The sequence below is a fragment of the Mytilus trossulus genome, chromosome 6 (assembly GCF_036588685.1).
Source record: "Mytilus trossulus isolate FHL-02 chromosome 6, PNRI_Mtr1.1.1.hap1, whole genome shotgun sequence".
Taxonomy (NCBI): domain Eukaryota; kingdom Metazoa; phylum Mollusca; class Bivalvia; order Mytilida; family Mytilidae; genus Mytilus; species Mytilus trossulus.
In genome coordinates this window covers 22,053,109-22,072,159 of record NC_086378.1, presented here as the reverse complement: position 1 = coordinate 22,072,159, position 19,051 = coordinate 22,053,109, and the positions used below count along the sequence as shown (strand labels likewise).

Here is a 19,051-nt window from a genome sequence, read left to right as displayed (position 1 = left end):
CGTCATATTAAAATTAAGAAATAATTTCTTCGTGTCATGCTCTATGCTCATTTTAACATGGGTAGGCATTATATTTGTCGATATTTTACACTGAGCGTTAGCGAGGTGTAAAATGTGGTCAAATATAATGCCTACCCATGTTAAAATGAGCATAGAGCATGACATGAAGGAATTATTTCGATTCTAATAGGACAAATGCAGTATTTTTATAGGTCCTATAGTAGACGCTCGAAACGTCGCCATTTTGATTGATGAACAAAAACGTTATAGAAAAATCAAGTTTATTAATAAAAAAAAGAACGGAAAAATTGAAACTTACTTTTAGAATCTTTTTATTTAATTTTCTAGCGAGCAACACCAACAAAAATGTCCATTTGTATCTCTGATGTTGTTTAAAAATTCATCTGACGTTGCAATTTCAATTGTGACGTCAATCACGTGCAGCCTATGTTCTATTCGAATTAGAACATGGCTTTGTACCCAAAGCTAAAGAAGCACGTCATATTAGAATTTCTTTTACGTTGTTATTAGTAATAGTTGAAAAGTACTTTTGATAATCAAGTTGTATACTTTCTACAATATACTGTCGGTATACAAAGTCTGTGTTTGTGCAGATACAATATTTCTTAAATCTTTTTGAGAGTTAATAATACAATTGCTCAGATGATGACTTTATATCATAATCAGTTTAGAAGGAACAACAACCACCAAGAAACGATTCAAAAACACGCGAGATTATAGTTTGTAGACATCGGACCTGTCTTTCGCACAGACTGACAATTATTAGGCTAACTAAATGAGCCATGTGTTGACATTTATTTAAAAAAACTATAATATGGGAACACTGCAAATTAGAAACAACAGTGGTTCACCGTTGTTCAAATTCTCATAAATATATTAGGGAGATGCAAACCAATGTAGAAAAAAGCAAGCACCGAGGGTATTGCATTAACTAAAAAAAGAGACAAAAAGATGTAAATTAAAGCAACAGTATTATACCGCTGTTCGAAAGTCATAAATCGATTGAAATGAAACAAATCTGGGTTTGTAAAAGTTTCTCCTGGTATGCATACATAACCTGTCATGCAAATCCACACTCAGTAATCATTTCCAGAATGTAAGAAGAACACAATCGGTAAACTTATAAATCACTGAGACGACTAGTCTAGTATCTATAAAAAAAAAAAGTAAAATTACAATAATACCGAAGTCCGAGGAAAATTCAAAACGGAAAGTCCCTAATAAAATGACAAAACCAAAAGCACAAACACATCAAACGAATGGAGAACAGCTGTCATATTCCTGAATTGGAAAAGGCATTTTCTTATGTAAAAAAAAATCGGATTAATCCTTGGTTTTATTATAGCTAGCTTAACCACTCGTATGACAGTCACATCGATTTCCATAATACTGCAACGATATGTGATCAAAATAAACAGACGTAACAGGTAAAAAGGTCCAAAATAGGGGTACAGCGGTTAACTTTGGGGTATCTATAAGATCTATGGCCGTGTAAACAAGTCTTTAGTGAGTTTAGGAACAGACATAAAGTTTGCAGATTTTTTTTGTTACGAGAACAAATATAAAGGTAAATTTAATTCTAATAGCAATTATAATCTCATTATGAATATTACAATACACTACGCATAAAATTACTTAAATCGATATGATTCTAAGCAATTCCAATAAAAAGCCATGCCCCATTCTCACCAATATATTGATATAAAGTTTAATGTAAATTTCCAAAGAAAAAACATTCAGAAACACCTGTATACATAATGTATGATGGTACCCATTTAATGAAATCGACAAACAGAAATGTGCATTCATATGTAAATTGTAGCTTTTGCGTTCCTTACGAAGGAAGCATGGAATTCTTGAAGTACAGACAGTCACTAACTTTTCTCATACTTTAGCTAAGTCCACGTAGGTGACCACCGGAATGTAATAGGGTCTGAAATAAATGGAAGCAAAATATAATTTATGTTAACGACAACGACGATGATGGTGAAGAAGATGATGAAAATTATGACGTCATCTTTGTTTTTTTTTGTTTCAGTCTTCCTCTTCCTCTTTCTTTTTGCAAATGTTATAACAGTTAATATTGTTGCATGCAGCAGATATTTACCTTTATCATTTGATTTATTTACCTTTTGCAGTAACTTAATTACAGACACAATCATCAAGTTTTGTTGATATCAATCATGTTTCGTAAAATACCAAATATAATTTGTTCTGTGTTAAGATATTCCAAAGACAACTTTTCTTAAACTAACCTATCCCCGAAGTAGACATTGGCACTGTACCACGTATATCCGGCAGTCTATTTCTATCCGATTAACACGACTTGCTTATCAAATGGCAATGCATATGAATTGTTGACTGGTTACATTAACAACCATATGGAAATATGAACCTGTCTTGTCGGCAATTATACTCTATATATATATATTTTTTTATTTGTATGCCAAAACATTGTCTAATATACATTTCTAGGAAAACTAACCTATCCCTGTAGTAGACATTGGCACCGTACCACGTGTTTTCCCGGATTTGTTCACGTTTTGTCTTTTTGTGCCAGGTAATAACCCTAAAATGATATAAAGTCATTAAACTTAGTCAAATTTCCATTTCATTATGAGTGATCGAAGATCGCGCAGTATATTATTCTACCCGATTAACATGACTTGCATATCAAATGACAATACGATGATACAAACACACAGAAACATATATATGAATTCACAATGTGACATCTTTGATAAACAGTTGTCTTTTTGGCAGCCACCTTTTGGTCCTTCAGTCTTTATTGAGATTTAAACTTGTTTCATTGACAATCATATGAATAGTTGACTGGCCTAATTGACAAACATATGGAGACATGCACCCTTCTTGTGGCAATCATACCCGATATCAATTTTAATTTGTATGCCAAAACATTGTCTATTATTCATTTCTAGGAAAATATGGTTTTAAATCTTTATAGAAACCAATAAGTAAGAAAACAGTGCAATTGAACAAACTATTGAAAAGTAGAATATTATCGATATAAAACCCCCATCTACAAGTGTTTATGTTTTTTTTAACATTCTTCTTTTGCCATCTTTTCAGATCAAAATAAGGCTTTACATGTGTTCATTCTTAGCTAAACCTCCTGATGCACAAATACAGGATGCCATTAGCTGTGTTTGCTGTACATTTTGTTTGGTTTCATCAGTTGAACCCAATTCTTTTTGATATTATGCTTTTAGCATCAATGACGATGATGTTTTAAAATGAGTGCACCTAACATCTTGTTTCGTGTGCATTGATATGTTGATATATTCGTGCATACATGATCATATAAGTCACACACTCTGAGTTAGCAATTCACATTATGCATGTTATCATAAAAAACGCCTTTAAAATATTCAGCGACAATAACTATATGTGTACATCAGCTTCAAACATGCCATAGATATATATATATATAGATGTATATTTCTGGTAAACACCTGCAGAGCCTACAAGAGCAATTCTCGCATTAAGCATATAAGTATGATATATGAAAACAACATAGTTGTAAAGACTAAATTCTACTATCACACATGTATTTGGTTACAAAAGGCAAGGCATGCAAAACTAGCGCTACTGCACGACAGCGAACCTACGTTCTGCACTTATTATCCACTGTATCTAATATAACTGTATTGTCCTGGTATTTAATTGTATATACGGGACACGAGCTTGAAGCGCCTCCAATCATTGTTCTATTTACATCTGAAAACCACACTTTAATTGATGAAGAAACTTTTTTTATTTTTGCGCTATTCGAGAATGTCTTTTAACATTAGGACCTTGCATATTCATAACCATATGCATTTTACGGTATACATCTACGGTGATTCTGCGTCTTTGTTTATAAACGAGAATTGCGTAATTTCACTTTAACAACTATAGCTTCTAACTTCTATACCTGAGTTAAACTGTGCTTAGGATTAAATGGTTATGTAGAATGGTGTTAGAAGAAAGATAGACGGGAACAAAAACAACTATACATCTCGAAAAATGCAGACACATAATATATGATAATTGTCATATCATTATCATGCACTGGTTTATGTCCGTTTCTGTGTGTGTTACATTTTTATACTGTTTCTTTGTTCTCCTCTTATATTTAATGCGTTTCCCTCAGTCTTAGTTTGTTATCCCTATTTTTTTTCCCCAATGGTTTTACGAGTTTTAAACAGTGGTATACTACTGTTGCCTGTATTTATGTAAAAGTATCAAGTTCAAAATATATGCAAACACGACTTGCAAACAGATATACCCTTTTAATATGTTTATACACGGTATACTTCTTAATTGTTATGTAAATCAATTACCTTTCCATATGCCGCCCAACTCAGTTGCTAAAACCGTAGCTTCTTTTCTTTTGGAGTCTAACCACTTAGACGTTAAAATTTCATCTGCTTTTATCTTATTTTGTATCTGATCTTTGGCTTTTCCATTTGGCATTGGTAACACGTTTGAACTATTGCCTGCATCCATAATAGTAAGCCTACCTCTATTTGAACCTAAATTTCTCATGCTTGGTGGTCTAAGTTGATCAAGTAAACCACGAGAGAGACCAGACATGTGACTTGTGGTTTTCTGTGCATGATGTAGAACATTATTAGTAGAAACTGTTCCGCTCGAGCCATGACTATTTTTCGTAATTTGTTGCCGTGATACATCTTTGTTTGTTTCTCTGTCCTGTATCTTAATTTGCTGACCTGTCACAACAGGAATACTTGTAGCTACTGGACCCCATGATATATTTTTATGAGTTTGAATATAGTTAATACTAGCTGGTTTTTCTGTTGAGGCTGGTTTACTTGTAGCAACTGGTCCCCATTGTATATTGTTACCGATTTCCTCATTAATCTTCTTTTTACCCAGACTCGGTTTACTCTTAGCAACTGGTCCCCATTGTATATTGTTACCGATTTCCACGTTAATATTCTTTTTATCAGGACTCGGTTTACTTGTAGCAACTGATGCCCATTGTATATCATTGGCGATTTCCACGTTAGTATCCTTTTGATTAAGACTCGGCTTACCAGCTGCAATGGGACCCCACGATTTTTGTTGTTGTCCTGGAATACCAGCTGGTCCTAATTTCTTTTCTTTGATAACTGTGTTACTTGTTGCTACAGGACCCCAAGCAATGGGTAAAGGGTTTGGTGGATTGTTTACAAAAGCTTTTTGTTGAACAACTGGTTTGCTGGTAGCTCTGTGTTGCCATGATAACTTTTTGGGTTTTATACCTGATCTGTTTTCTTTTTGTATGGATTTAGAAAATGAATTACTTTTTGGAGTGTGATTCAAACCTGTATCTTTTGAACCAATTGTCCTTGTGTGAATTTCGTTCATGATTGAATTACTATGAACCACTGGTTTCCAATTTTGAATCTGATTTTGAGCATTTCGAGTGTTTTCATTTGCATTTACAATGGGTGCTGTAATGTGAAGAAAAGGGGGTAGACTTTTCGCCGGTCCTAAACTGACTTGCTTGATATTGTTTCTACCAGCAGCAGTGACGGTTTTGTCAATTGATTTCTGCGACATTGTTTTTCCTGGAGCATTTCCAACAGCATTAAGAATACCATTTGAAGATTGTCGATCATCATTGATCTGTGGTAAATTATTTAGGGTTCTCTTCCTAGAAATTGTATTCTTATTTAACTTAAATGCAACGCCATTGCCAGTTTTTAAATGAGCGTTGTTAAAAATATTCAATGTTCTCCTACCAGCAGTGAAGGTTTTGTCATGGGGTTCCTGTGAAATTGTCTTTACGGAAGCATTACCACCAACATTAAGTATAAAATTATTTGAAGGTTGTCGACCATCATTGATCTGTGGTGAATTATTTTTGTTTTTCTGCCCAAATATGTTTTTCTTGTTTAGTTTAGCTGCAACACCGTTACCATTTTGTTGATCTTGTGTTATTCCTTTTTTCTTTGCTACCTCAATTGTCGGTTGTAAATATGTAATTCCGTGTCTTTGCAATTTAAAGTGATCTTTGCCTGAAAGTGAAATATGTCTTCTTGTTCCATGAGCAATGTGATTTATTGATGGTTTACTTTGTCCGTTAATTCTTATTGTATGAATTGTCTTCTGGTGTTTAGCTGGTGCAACAAAACTAGTAGAGTTTAATGGGATTGTTGAAATGGGTGTAAAATGAGCACTTAAATGAGTTCCAGATGTTTTATCCGTCTTGTCTTTTGATACACGTGTTCTAACTTGAACGTTTAATGACGGTTGGGTTTTAAAGACGTTTCCACTGAATTCTAGTGTCTCTTTATCTGACGGATTCAGTGTGCTTGATCTTAAACCCGTTGTAGAATTAAGGTCAGCTAGATGTTTTAGGCCTGGTTTACCATTATCATCTACTCGTCGTCTACCGCTGCCGACTTTTCCTAAGGTTGTCTTTGTCTTAATAATGTTTTTGTCGAGTGAACTGATAACTGAAACATCCCCTTGGACACTAACGACAGCCTCTTCTGCTGGGACAGGTGGATGGTAGCTGCCTAGTACTTTTTGTGGATGCTTAATAAAGCTATTCATATCAAACTTTCTTTCCGATCCCATTAAATGGCCATTTACATCTTTGTTAAGAATTGATTTTGAATTAACACTATTTATAACTAAGGGTAATTTTTTGCCAGAAATTGAAAGTTCGCCTTTTGTGATATAGCTAAAATTACCATTATTTAAAGGAATTTCAGTTTTTTGTCTCGTCACTCCTGCTATTTGAGCAGTTATCAGCGGTTTATCTAGTGACTTTGGTTTAATGTATATACCTGCAATACCGTGGTATTTATTTGCAACCGCATTACCAATGACCCTTTGTTTACGTTGGTGATCGTTTATACTAGATACTAATATTTTTGTCGATTTGCTGTACAGTGGTGTTGTGGTTTCCTCTGCCTCAACTTCTTGGTCTACAGTTGCTGAAGTTTGTTGTGTGACAGAGGTTTTCGTTGTACTAGTGATACCTTCTATTTCAACTTCCTGCTCTCCGACAGCTGTACTTTTTGATAAATGTGATTTTACTGTAGTTATGCTGTTTATTGTTGTTGTTTCTTCTGCCTCTATTTCTTGCTCGCCATTGTTTGATGACGCTGCTGAGGATGAAAGTGTTCGTATGGTAGATATAATATTTTGTGCTGTGGTTTCTTCTGCCTCTATTTCCTGTTCTCCATTATTTTGTTTTGACGTTAAAAATATGTTCTTTTCTGTTGTTGTTATGACTGGTTCTTCTGTTTCTATTTCTGCTTCAAATTCCTGTTCAGCATTTGTATTTGCGTTTGATTTTGGGGGTGTTGAAACGCCAATTCCCGATGAGGATGTTTTTTTAAATGAGTGACCTAAATTCCCAACTGCTACAGATTTTCTGGAACTTTTTACGTTCTTATTTGCCGTAAAAATACCATCCCAAGAAACAACTAGTCCTGTTGATTCTTTGCCATTTGGGATTATTGTTGTATAATCATAATCAGATAGTAGCCTTTCTCCAAGCGTTTTGACCAAACTTGTTTTAGTTAACGGTTTAACGTTTTGATTTCCTTTGTCAATACTATGAATACGAGGTTCCATTTGATCTGACTTGACATTTTTGTTTGGTTCTTTTTTTGTTCGCAAAATTTTCTCTTTTATTAGTTTTTCAATCAATGCATTAGCATTTCTTCTCCTTAATTTTATACGTTTCCGTCTTGAAAGGCGACGTTTTAGTTTTTTAATGAAACGTCGCCTATGTGTGTCTGAATTGTCACTAGAATCTGAACTATCTCTTGCTATAACAATGTCATGTTTCATTGGACGCCATAAAACTTTGCTATGTTTGGTTGCTTTTTTCAAATTTCCAAGAAGTTTCACGGTTTTCAAATTTTTCAAAGATCCCGGCGAACCCCATCTGAGACCCCATTGACCCTGAGCAGGATGAAAATCTACAAAAAAAAAAAAAAAGGTAATTACAAAACTCAAACATTAAAATAAGTAAAATGACAAAGTGGAAACTTTTACAGCACTGTCAGGTGCAAAATGACAAATACAATGTCTCAGTCACACCAAGGAGGTTATCAAATATAACCTCCTTGGTCACACTGACTGAACAATCAGAAGAAAAAAACAGTTTCAATACGAATCAATGTAAATGGTTTCGTGTCTTTATTTTCTTCTATTTTTCTTGCGTGTAGAAGATATATTGTAAGCAACAAAGCTGATAAATGGCTTATTGCACACTGTGGCATATGTCTCACCCTTTGATTGTAATAAACTAACCAGATCGCGTCACAAGGTAGCAAGAGTTACTGTACACCTTAATTTGTACGCCACTTTTGGTTCTATGTAATCTTTGGCTCAGATCGAGACATCCTTATTAAAATATAGATCTCTGATTTTTTTTTTATGCGTTATACTATACTCATATGTAGTATACCATAATATAACAATATCAGAGATTTATATTTTTATCAGATTGAGATCGAGACATACTCTGACTTTCTCAACGTTAGTCAGGCAATGAACGTTTTAATGAGAATATCCAAATGTCATAAAATAAACTATTTGTGTTATACATTTGATGTGAAATTCTTCATTGTATTAAAAGAAATGACAGGTAATAAAATATATTGCTTTGTCTTTTAGTATCTTAAATACATATTAACCTAATTTTTTATTTACGTAAACAAATATCTATCAATGCCCCTTCTCATCATCAAACTTGTTACCAGGGTTAATACATCATCGTGATGACATTGTAATTGTATGTTGTGTGATTAGGGTAGTAAAAATCACAATAAATTCACTTAAAATATTTATCATAATATATATAACATCAGGTGTTCTACAATATTATGGCCGCCTACCCCTTTCATTCAGTTTTCGTTTCGCAGTGGGTGTTTACAACGTGTTCCAACAAGAAGTAAAACAAGAGAGACGGTATTACGCGGTCCTTTATATTTCAAGCAAGACTTTTCTCCCGTTTATCCCTAATACGTGATGTAGGTTTTTTAATGCGACTGTTATACACGTTAGAGGTTTAGCTATCTATAAAACCAGGATTAATTTTCCTTTTTCTACATAAGAAAATGCCTGTTCCAAGTTGGGAATTAAACAGTTGATATCCGTTCGTTTGGTTTGTTTGAGGTTTTGATTTTACCACTTGCTTAGGGTCATTCCGTTTAGAGTTTTCCTCGGTTTGTGTCATTTTTGTTATTTTTCTTTTTATTAGTATCGTATAACTTCATGCTCTGTAGAAGTAGGGAGATAATTATGTGTTTTTTTTTAGATATTTGTTTCTCACATTTTTCCGTATTTTGTGAGTGAAATGATTTTTTTTTTATCAATGTCAGAAGTTTCGAATCAATAGCATGGCAAATAAATCATTGAAGCAATTTTGAAAAAAAAACACTAAACTCCGATTCATATATATGAACCAACATTGTAAAACCATACAGGACTAACAAAAACAAGAGGTTCCTGACTTGGAACTGGCGCAAAAATGCAGCGGTGTTAAACTTGTTTTGTGATATCGGATCTCTCCTCCTTTAACTGAAGTCAATGTGGAATAAACAAACACAGTGCAGTACACACAGTAAAACTCAGATAAAGGAGTGCCAGTCCCATGTTAGAAAAGGTAACAGAAATAACTAAGTAAAACACGTAACAAAGGACTACTATAGCAGTCACTGAAATGCCAGCTCCAGACATCAATTCAACTGAATTTTAGTCTGCTTTGTACTTCTGTTTTAAATAGTGAAGAATGCTAAAAGGTTATTTAGGGTCACTAATCAGTTGGACAAATAGGGTCATTTCCCATGTAATGGTTGGTATATATACATCAATATTGTCATTCTGTAATTAATAACATTAATTGTGTACCATTAAGTTTTTGACACACGTGATGGGTAACAGCATTGTCATATTTATTCAAGGAACATTGTTATTAATCACAAAAGCTGTTATATGACACACAAGTTGCAACAGGACTTTGGGAAGGAAACAATATCGGTTAGCATGTAATAAAATTAACGGTACCAATTTTCTTGCACCAGATGCGCATTTCGACAATACATGTCTCTTCAGTGATGCTCGTGGCCAAAATATTTGAAATCCAAAGCTTATATAAAAGATGAAGAGCTATAATCCAAGGTAAACCGTACGGTTGCCTATAATTGCTAATATCCACTTCATTTTAACTTTGATGGATAGTTGTCTCATTTGCAATCATACAACATCTCCATATTTGTTTATATCTTCAGTTGATGTATAGTCTGAAACTTTGATAGCAATACAAAGAAGCAGCCTTGAAAGATCGATTATCTTCTAAAACATGTTCATTGTCTTTGTACATAAAAAAAAACTTAGATTTGAATTCCAAAAAAATTCCAATGCATTTATGTATCATATTTTGCAAATTTGAAATTAAAAGTGCCGACGAGAAAACTCTCCATCCAAGTCACAATTTGTAAAAGTAAAGCATGAAAGCTATGTTGTGCTATTTTAAATGGATGACTAAAGACCCAAATCTACTTTTGAAATTAACTAAAATGTCAGAGGCACTAATTTAGATCGACAATTGTTTAACATGTGCAAAAAACCTAAGATCAGGTGAATATAATGAGTAAATCATGTATCGTGATAGGGCTGATAGGTACATGACATGACAAAAATCAATGAAAATGAAGAAAAAAAAATCTTTTTTAATCATAAAAAATTGACCTAATTATTCATAGACTACGCTAGTTATTTTGCATATAATTTTGATTGTCTTGTATTTTCATGAATGTGGAGCAACTTGAGAAAAGATGATTTATCCTATTGCACTAACACTTTATTGATATCTTGAATTAGAAATATACTGTAACAAAATGGGGGTTCTTTGAAATGGAACTTGTTTTCCCTAAAATTGTGTGATGATGTTGTTAAAACCTTACCGTTTATTGACTGTTTTTATTTTATATTTCTTGTACAACTTTGTGTAAACATTGTTAACTTTTTATTATTCTTAACGTCCATGTTTTGAATTTATATTCGGAACTCCCCTCGATTGTTCATGTCAAATGAAGTACATAAACGTTTACCAATCGTTTCGAACATTATTTTGGTAATTACCAATTCCGGTTTTGGTAGTTTAGGTATTTTTCACCACTGGTAAATGGTAAACCATTTAGGTAATATTTTACCATAGTATAAATACAGTGGAGAATGCCAAAAAGGCTTCAGTACGACTTTACCCTGGGCAAGTGACACACGCTAATTCCAAGCGATTGAATAATCAGAAATAACCAGACTATTTCCGTATAATGTTGGCTTTGTTTGTTAGTTCCATAACAAGTTGTATTTAGAGAATTACTTCTCGAGAGAAACGTTATCTTTTGACATTGAATTTCCGTTACAATTTGTCGATTACCAAACTATCTTGTTCGTAAACTTTCTAGGTATTTATGTATTATAGTTCCGCTATCCATTTTCTTTACGATATTCTAATAAAGTAAGGTATTTATTTGTTAAACTAGAATACTGTTACTTAAGTTATTTATTATGTGTACGAATTGCTGATATTTATTGCACATAAATACAAGTTGATTTTTATTCGACGAGTCTGTTATTCTTACAAAAACCTAAACGGAACCAAACTAAGATCTATCAGAATACCACAACGTACCACAAAACCTATACAGAACCAACTGTAGATCTACCCGAATACCACGATACCAGAGAGCCACGTTACCAAAGAAGAGTCTCCAGTTATAAATTTAGTTCATATTCCAGTCTTATAGCAACACACTAAGGGTTCCAATATTTATAGTTAACACCAAAGCCTGACCGCTCGGTTATCGTTACAGTGGTGGCAGCGGAGGCACGTACCTACTTTTTTATATTCTTACAATAAGTTGAATAAAATTTTAAGATAAGGCATAAATAAAATAAGTAAAATGGATAGCGCGGAAAATAGATTTGAAACACCTAGGTTAACTGCCCAGGGTAGACCAGTACTCCCCCGATCTCGGTCCTGTGAAACTTTCCATGATCTGACGCCGACCGGAGAGATAAGCATAAGAGTGAACCAAGATCAATGGCCCTCACAAGAGAATACAGATAGATACGAAAAGGATGGTATACACCATACTGACAAAAGGCCATTGCCAGGAGGTCTATCACCATCAACGAAAGTGGCCATTGACCAAGCGAAAAATAAGGAAGTTTCAAATAGGGCAACGGTTGTGCATTTAGAACCAAATGCGACGTGGCCGGTAAAACAGAATCTTGGTGAAGAGTCGAGCACTCTTTATAACCATGCTGCCGGGTCTAGGTATGGGTTTTGGAGTCAGAAAGCAGAGGGTTCTACTATAACAGAGGGTACTGCTATAGCAGAGGGTTATGCCGGGGCAGAGGTTACTGCAGAGGCAAAGGGTTCTGCTGAGGGAGACTCCGGGAATACAAGACGAGGCGCAACGTCTTGTGAATCCAGAAGGGATTCGGGAGATTTACCTAGGACTTTGGACCGGGGCGTACTCCATAATATGGGGGCAACGTACCAAGCATTACCTTTGACGTCCCGCGGACGATTCAGAGTTGGGGTTAACAGGACCGACCATGAACACCGTACTGATGAAATGACCAGTAATTTAAATTATTCTGGCATTAGCAATAAACCAAATTTTGAGTGTGATTATGATATAAACTTACAAAATATGAACTGTTACAAAAAGAAACCAGTACTTTATGATGGAGAGACTAATTGGGAAGACTATTTAGTTCAGTTTGAATTAATTGCAGCAATTAATAAATGGTCTGACTTAGAGAAAGCTTTAGAATTAGCTACTAGCTTAAGAGGTTCCGCCCAAAGTATTTTAACCAATTTGAGACCAGAGATGCGGACCAATTTTGTACAACTGACTGCCGCTTTAGCGTCACGTTTTCAACCAGAAAACCAAGCAGAATTATACAGGGCGCAAATGAAAAGTAAAATACGCGGTCGCACGGAACAAATACCTGTATTAGGCCAAGACATAAAACGTCTAGTAAGATTAGCGTATCCATCAGCTCCAATGGAGGTTAAGGAAATCTTAGCACGTGATTGTTTTATTGATTCCCTAAATGATGCTGACATGGAATGGGCCATTTTCCAGGCCAAAGCAAAAAGTATTGACAACGCCATTCAAGTAGCTCTTGAATATGAAGCCTTCCAAAACAACAGACGTAAATACTGTAAATAAATATATAATAATTTTGATTTAGATAGGGAAATTTATTTGTCTGAACAATTTGATGACATTTCAGGTCGTCTTTCAAAAATTCCATATAACAGAAATAACAATTTTTAATTCCAAGAAAAAAAAAGTGGTAGACCAAATGACTGGTCGGGGAAACTATTAGTAACTGAAACTGAGTACCAAGTTTTAGCTGAGACTAATTATGATTTATAGGAGAGTCCAATAATTTTGAGAAATTCAGTCAGATAAATATATTCTGATAGGTTATATGTCATTGCCAATGTCTTTGACCTGAAATGAAATCGTTTGATTGATACCAGGTCCATTGTTAGTGGTTTTTTTTTTATATTGTTATTCATCCATGAATAATACCATGTCCAAGATTGTGAAGACAGTGTTAACCAATACACGTAGTGGGATACCCCTGCATTACTAATGGAAGCGTAGTTATGCCGATGGGGACTGCTGTATTACCAACACAGTCTAATAAATACTCGGTATCGTGTCTCATTATTGCTGACATAGATATACTTGTATCAATGATTATTGAGTTTGATTTTTATAGATAAAAGTCCATGTGTATATTGGATAAGGGAAAGAGTTTTTTTTAATTAAGTGTCAATTTATTTCAGATTTTTATTGATATTGTTAACATTTATTGATTGTTGTGTAATATGTAATTTGTTTTCAGGAAAATTATTTGTAAAATAGCGCTATTTGAACATTTGTCCCGCAGAGAATATTTGATGGTGCTCTTTAAACATTTGTCAGAATACACAGAATTATTTCTGATGCGAGAACATGCATAACGAGAAGAAGAAGTGTTGCTGCTTAATGAACATTCGTCTAGAACGTCAAGTGAAGAAGATTTGTCAGTGCTCTATATAAACATTTGTTAAAATAAGCAGAACTCCTATTAGTTTATGAACTTTCGTAATAAGAAGATGTGTTGGTGTTTTATGAACATTTGTCAAGTGAAGAAGATATGTCTGTGTTCTATAAACATTCGTTAAAATAAACAGAACTCGTTTTTAAGAACAATCGTTATGTGAAAAAGAGATGTTGGTGCTATATGAACATTTACAAAATTAAAAGATCATAAAGAACTGTGCGGAAGCCTCAAACTTTGCGGGAAGACGAAAATGAACAATGTACACTCAGAAGATTGTATTTATATTTGATCAAATATTGTTTTATTATTTTGAATATGTATGTTATAGAATATTTTAAATGAAAAATATTGGAGAACTTGTTTTAAATTTTAGGGAATCCATGGCTATTCATGTTTGAGGGCAAACATTATTTTTCAAAGGTGGGGAGAGTGTAACAAAATGGGGGTTCTTTGAAATGGAACTTGTTTTCCCTAAAATTGTGTGATGATGTTGTTAAAACCTTACCGTTTATTGACTGTTTTTATTTTATATTTCTTGTACAACTTTGTGTAAACATTGTTAACTTTTTATTATTCTTAACGTCCATGTTTTGAATTTATATTCGGAACTCCCCTCGATTGTTCATGTCAAATGAAGTACATAAACGTTTACCAATCGTTTCGAACATTATTTTGGTAATTACCAATTCCGGTTTTGGTAGTTTAGGTATTTTTCACCACTGGTAAATGGTAAACCATTTAGGTAATATTTTACCATAGTATAAATACAGTGGAGAATGCCAAAAAGGCTTCAGTACGACTTTACCCTGGGCAAGTGACACACGCTAATTCCAAGCGATTGAATAATCAGAAATAACCAGACTATTTCCGTATAATGTTGGCTTTGTTTGTTAGTTCCATAACAAGTTGTATTTAGAGAATTACTTCTCGAGAGAAACGTTATCTTTTGACATTGAATTTCCGTTACAATTTGTCGATTACCAAACTATCTTGTTCGTAAACTTTCTAGGTATTTATGTATTATAGTTCCGCTATCCATTTTCTTTACGATATTCTAATAAAGTAAGGTATTTATTTGTTAAACTAGAATACTGTTACTTAAGTTATTTATTATGTGTACGAATTGCTGATATTTATTGCACATAAATACAAGTTGATTTTTATTCGACGAGTCTGTTATTCTTACAAAAACCTAAACGGAACCAAACTAAGATCTATCAGAATACCACAACGTACCACAAAACCTATACAGAACCAACTGTAGATCTACCCGAATACCACGATACCAGAGAGCCACGTTACCAAAGAAGAGTCTCCAGTTATAAATTTAGTTCATATTCCAGTCTTATAGCAACACACTAAGGGTTCCAATATTTATAGTTAACACCAAAGCCTGACCGCTCGGTTATCGTTACAATACTGTTCTTTTATCTAGCTCTTTCTACTTTTCAAGTAAACCTAATCAAATGACAAAATAAAAGCTCACACACCTCAAACGAATGGACAACAACTGCTATATATTCTTAACTTGGTACAGGCATTTTCTTATGTAGAAAATGGTGGATTAAACCTGGTTTTAAAGCTAGTTAACTCTTTTACTTGTATGACAGTCGCATCAAATTCCAATATATTGACAACGAAGTATGAACAAATTCAATAGACATAATAGGTAGAAATGTCAAGAATAGGGGTACAGCAGTCAACATTGTGTTCAAATCTTTAAAAACACTATAAAAAACAAAGAAATATGTAATAGAGAAGCACAAAAATACCATAATACAATAACACAATGATGGGATGTACGAGTACCGAGCCACGTCATATATGTATCAAAGAAACATAAATATGCAATAGCCGCATGTAACTTTATGTTTTGAATTTTTCTGAGAGATAGATAAAAATTGAAACTACTAGTATGAATTTATGAAATGAGATGATTACTGTAACACACAATTTTCGATTGCATGCTACCTGTATCGAGTTAGGACTATGTCATGCAAACGCTGAAGTTTCTGTTAATTAACGTTTGAAGCGATTTACTGGCCATCATGTGGTCCATAGTAAAGAAAAAAGATTGATTAAAAAAATATTCAGCTATGAAAAAATTATGTGATTATCAGCTCCCTTTAAGCTTTTTACGTACAGATATTTGTTCAAATGGTTTGATGTTTAACTTAATTTATTGTGTTATTCCTATTTCTTTTAGTGTTGTCAAATTGGACATTGCTACGATTAGCGTAACTCTGTTATCGGTGCCCAATTCCCCGCTGCAAATGTATTGGTTCCAATTGCATTGGAGACGCTATTTTATGTCCAAATTTATAGTACATGTTTAACTGTTTATGTGCTTAAACATGCTTGGCTTTCAGCGTTCCTCCTCCATTTTTTTTTACATCGAGTATCCCTTTAAAATTGTCAAAAGAAAATTGTGCAAATTAGGTTTGTATAACATTCTTGATGAAGATTAATCCAGAAAATTCGGACGCACGAAATATATAAAATGCTATTTTCATGAACCAATTGTTTAACTCCTACACTATATAATACTTTGCATATGATAATACACGGCACGGTGAAGCTTTGATTCCATTGAAACAACGCTAAGCCAGTCTTTATAATAACCTTGGAAATCTGCAAGAAATAACATTGTAGTTCTTTTTGTTTAAAATTTAGCTACGGTTTGAAAATACGAAGAAATGTTTAAAAATTAATATGCAGCACATTCATTCTCCCGTTAACATTAAGTTTGACATGTACTGCATGTCAAAGCTCGTTAAAAAATTTAAAATTCAAAAGAGTAATTGTAATTAATTTCTAGAAATTTTATGGAGACATTTGTTTACACAATAAATTATTAATTACTTTATTATTCTAAATTTACTTTGTACAGTTGCAATTAGACTGGCGAAATTCAATTGAAAAGTTTGGAAAACAAAATAGCATGCTGTTAGTATAAGTTAAATATTTTTTACTTACTAGAGTAGAAAAATCCTAGGAATAAATATGAAAATAATTTAAGAATGTCCATAATATTTCGCCCTGCTCAATATGAGGTATAATTAACGAAACATGTTATGGCAAAATACACAAAAAAACAATTGTCATTATAGGTATAGTGCAAAAAATATGGAATATACCTAAAATAAAGAATGAGGAAACCACGGGTTATTTGTATACCGAATAACAACGCGACAGGGACAATAACTGAACATAAATATTGATTGATATGTGGGCACCTATCAACGATCAAATTTTCATTATCTACCTCTTTGTTTATCTTTGAACCGTTCATAATAGTACACTTTCTGGTAAAATTTTCTGTGGAATAGTACTCTAGTCTGTTGCATAGAGATTCCCCCTGTAAATATAGTCTAGAACACTAATACTCATGTTAAAAAAAGGGGAATCAGCAAAGTAGAACATATCATATGTGGACGGATGTTTTTCTTCTGCATTACATCTTACTATTCTAGGAATACTTGATGTATTTTTTCTCGAAAGTCTAAAAAAAATGCATTTGTGTCATTTTGGTCTTTTGTGGATAGTTGTCGCATTGGCAATCATACCACATCTTCTTTTTTTATATTTAAAAGGGAATCGATACAGGTTAAAAGGGGCGAACCGTATTGTCTTCAACAAAAAAACAATTCACGACAATACGTACATATAGCGAGACAGTGTATGCATAAAATATACGTGGTGCAGTGTATCTACAATTTTGGTGCATTTAAATGCAAATTGCACAATAACTGTCATTGATTATAATAAATGTTAGTTTTTGATGGTTTAAGCTGCCAATCAACAAGGGATAAATCAATCTTGCGGAGAAATATCAAAAACATGCACTGACGACATTTTTGGCTTGGATTATGCACATTGACAATACGTGGTGTTTGGCTATCGTTTGACTACACAGCTAAAACCCCTTTTAAAAAATCAGAACCCGGTGGGATAACTGAGGTGCATAGAAGAGTATAACATATCTATACATGTCTTTTGCTTTTTCTGTGTCATTTGATGACTGTCCCCCCCCCCCCCCCCCCCCCGCGACTCCTTTTATTCACACAAAATGAATATTAGAGTAGAAAAAAAAACATTGAACTTATCTAATCTACATATAATTGAGTAACACGACGAATGGCACCTGGGGAGCAAGATCTCAGTTAACCCTTCCAGATAATCAAGATTACCAAGTAAGTTTTTGTGGGGTTTGTGTGACTCTGTCTTTAGTTTTCTAGTAATCTTTTGTGGATATATTTGTCGTTTTTTGTTTGCCATGCGTGGTCAGTTTTTCGAAAAGACACTTCTGCAAAAAATATGCATGAATGTATATAATGTACCAATATCCAAGAATCTCATACTTCAAGATAGAATGAAGTGAAAATAATCGTCAACCCACCATGCAGTCGCAGATAGGCCAGTGCGTCGACATTATATTTGCATATCCTGCTATGTATGCAATCGTCCGTCGTACGATTCTAAGTGGCTAGGACCATTTCAAATACGAATCAAGGTCTGGGAATTGCATGGTGAAATTAGAATTTTTCTAATCCAATGGTCAAAATGTCCTAACCTATCACAAGATATGCATGGTATATGTATATAGACGAAAATCGAACTTTGCTAAACTATGAACAGATCTATCTTGGAATTATTTTTAATTTCACTAAATGTCTACAGGGCATTCTGTTCAAGGGTGGATCTAGCAATTTATAAATAGGGTTCCCAAACCAAGATAAGGGGGGGTCAACTGTAAGTCTCCATATATATAAACGCATTGATCATCCAAAATGGGGTGCCAACCCACCCCCTGAATCCGCAACTGCTGTTCTTAGATATATATGATGGCACCTACACTTCCATAACATATTTTTCAGTGCTTCTTAAATACAAATTATTGAAAACTTTATTAGAA

The 19,051-nt window shown here is 33.8% G+C and overlaps 1 protein-coding gene across 2 annotated transcripts; it reads right to left on the bottom strand.

Annotated features, from left to right (window-relative positions):
- Positions 1 to 1,697: 1,697 nt before the first annotated feature.
- On the bottom strand, positions 1,698 to 17,234 carry LOC134720924 (uncharacterized). Of its 2 annotated transcripts, XM_063583496.1 has the most exons (5): positions 17,113 to 17,234; positions 4,365 to 7,970; positions 3,651 to 3,759; positions 2,507 to 2,590; positions 1,698 to 1,954 (listed from the first exon to the last, which is right to left on the bottom strand). In XM_063583496.1, exons 1-5 carry the CDS (start codon positions 17,162 to 17,164, stop codon positions 1,906 to 1,908), a joined length of 3,900 nt encoding a protein of 1,299 aa, XP_063439566.1. In that variant the 5' UTR covers positions 17,165 to 17,234; the 3' UTR covers positions 1,698 to 1,905. The 2 variants fall into 2 exon arrangements, with proteins under 2 accessions (XP_063439566.1, XP_063439567.1); XM_063583497.1 differs by lacking the exon at positions 3,651 to 3,759.
- Positions 17,235 to 19,051: the final 1,817 nt, after the last annotated feature.

Excerpts from the sequence above, each read along its gene's own strand:
- LOC134720924 (XM_063583496.1), bottom strand. The coding sequence starts at position 17,164 with ATGGACATTCTTAAATTATTTTCATATTTATTCCTAGGATTTTTCTAC. Across the intron at positions 7,971-17,112 it reads CCTAGGATTTTTCTACTCTA|ATTTTCATCCTGCTCAGGGT; the intron begins GTAAGTAAAAAA and ends TTTTTTTTGTAG. Across the intron at positions 2,591-3,650 it reads GTGGATAATAAGTGCAGAAC|GGTTATTACCTGGCACAAAA; the intron begins GTAGGTTCGCTG and ends ATATCATTTTAG.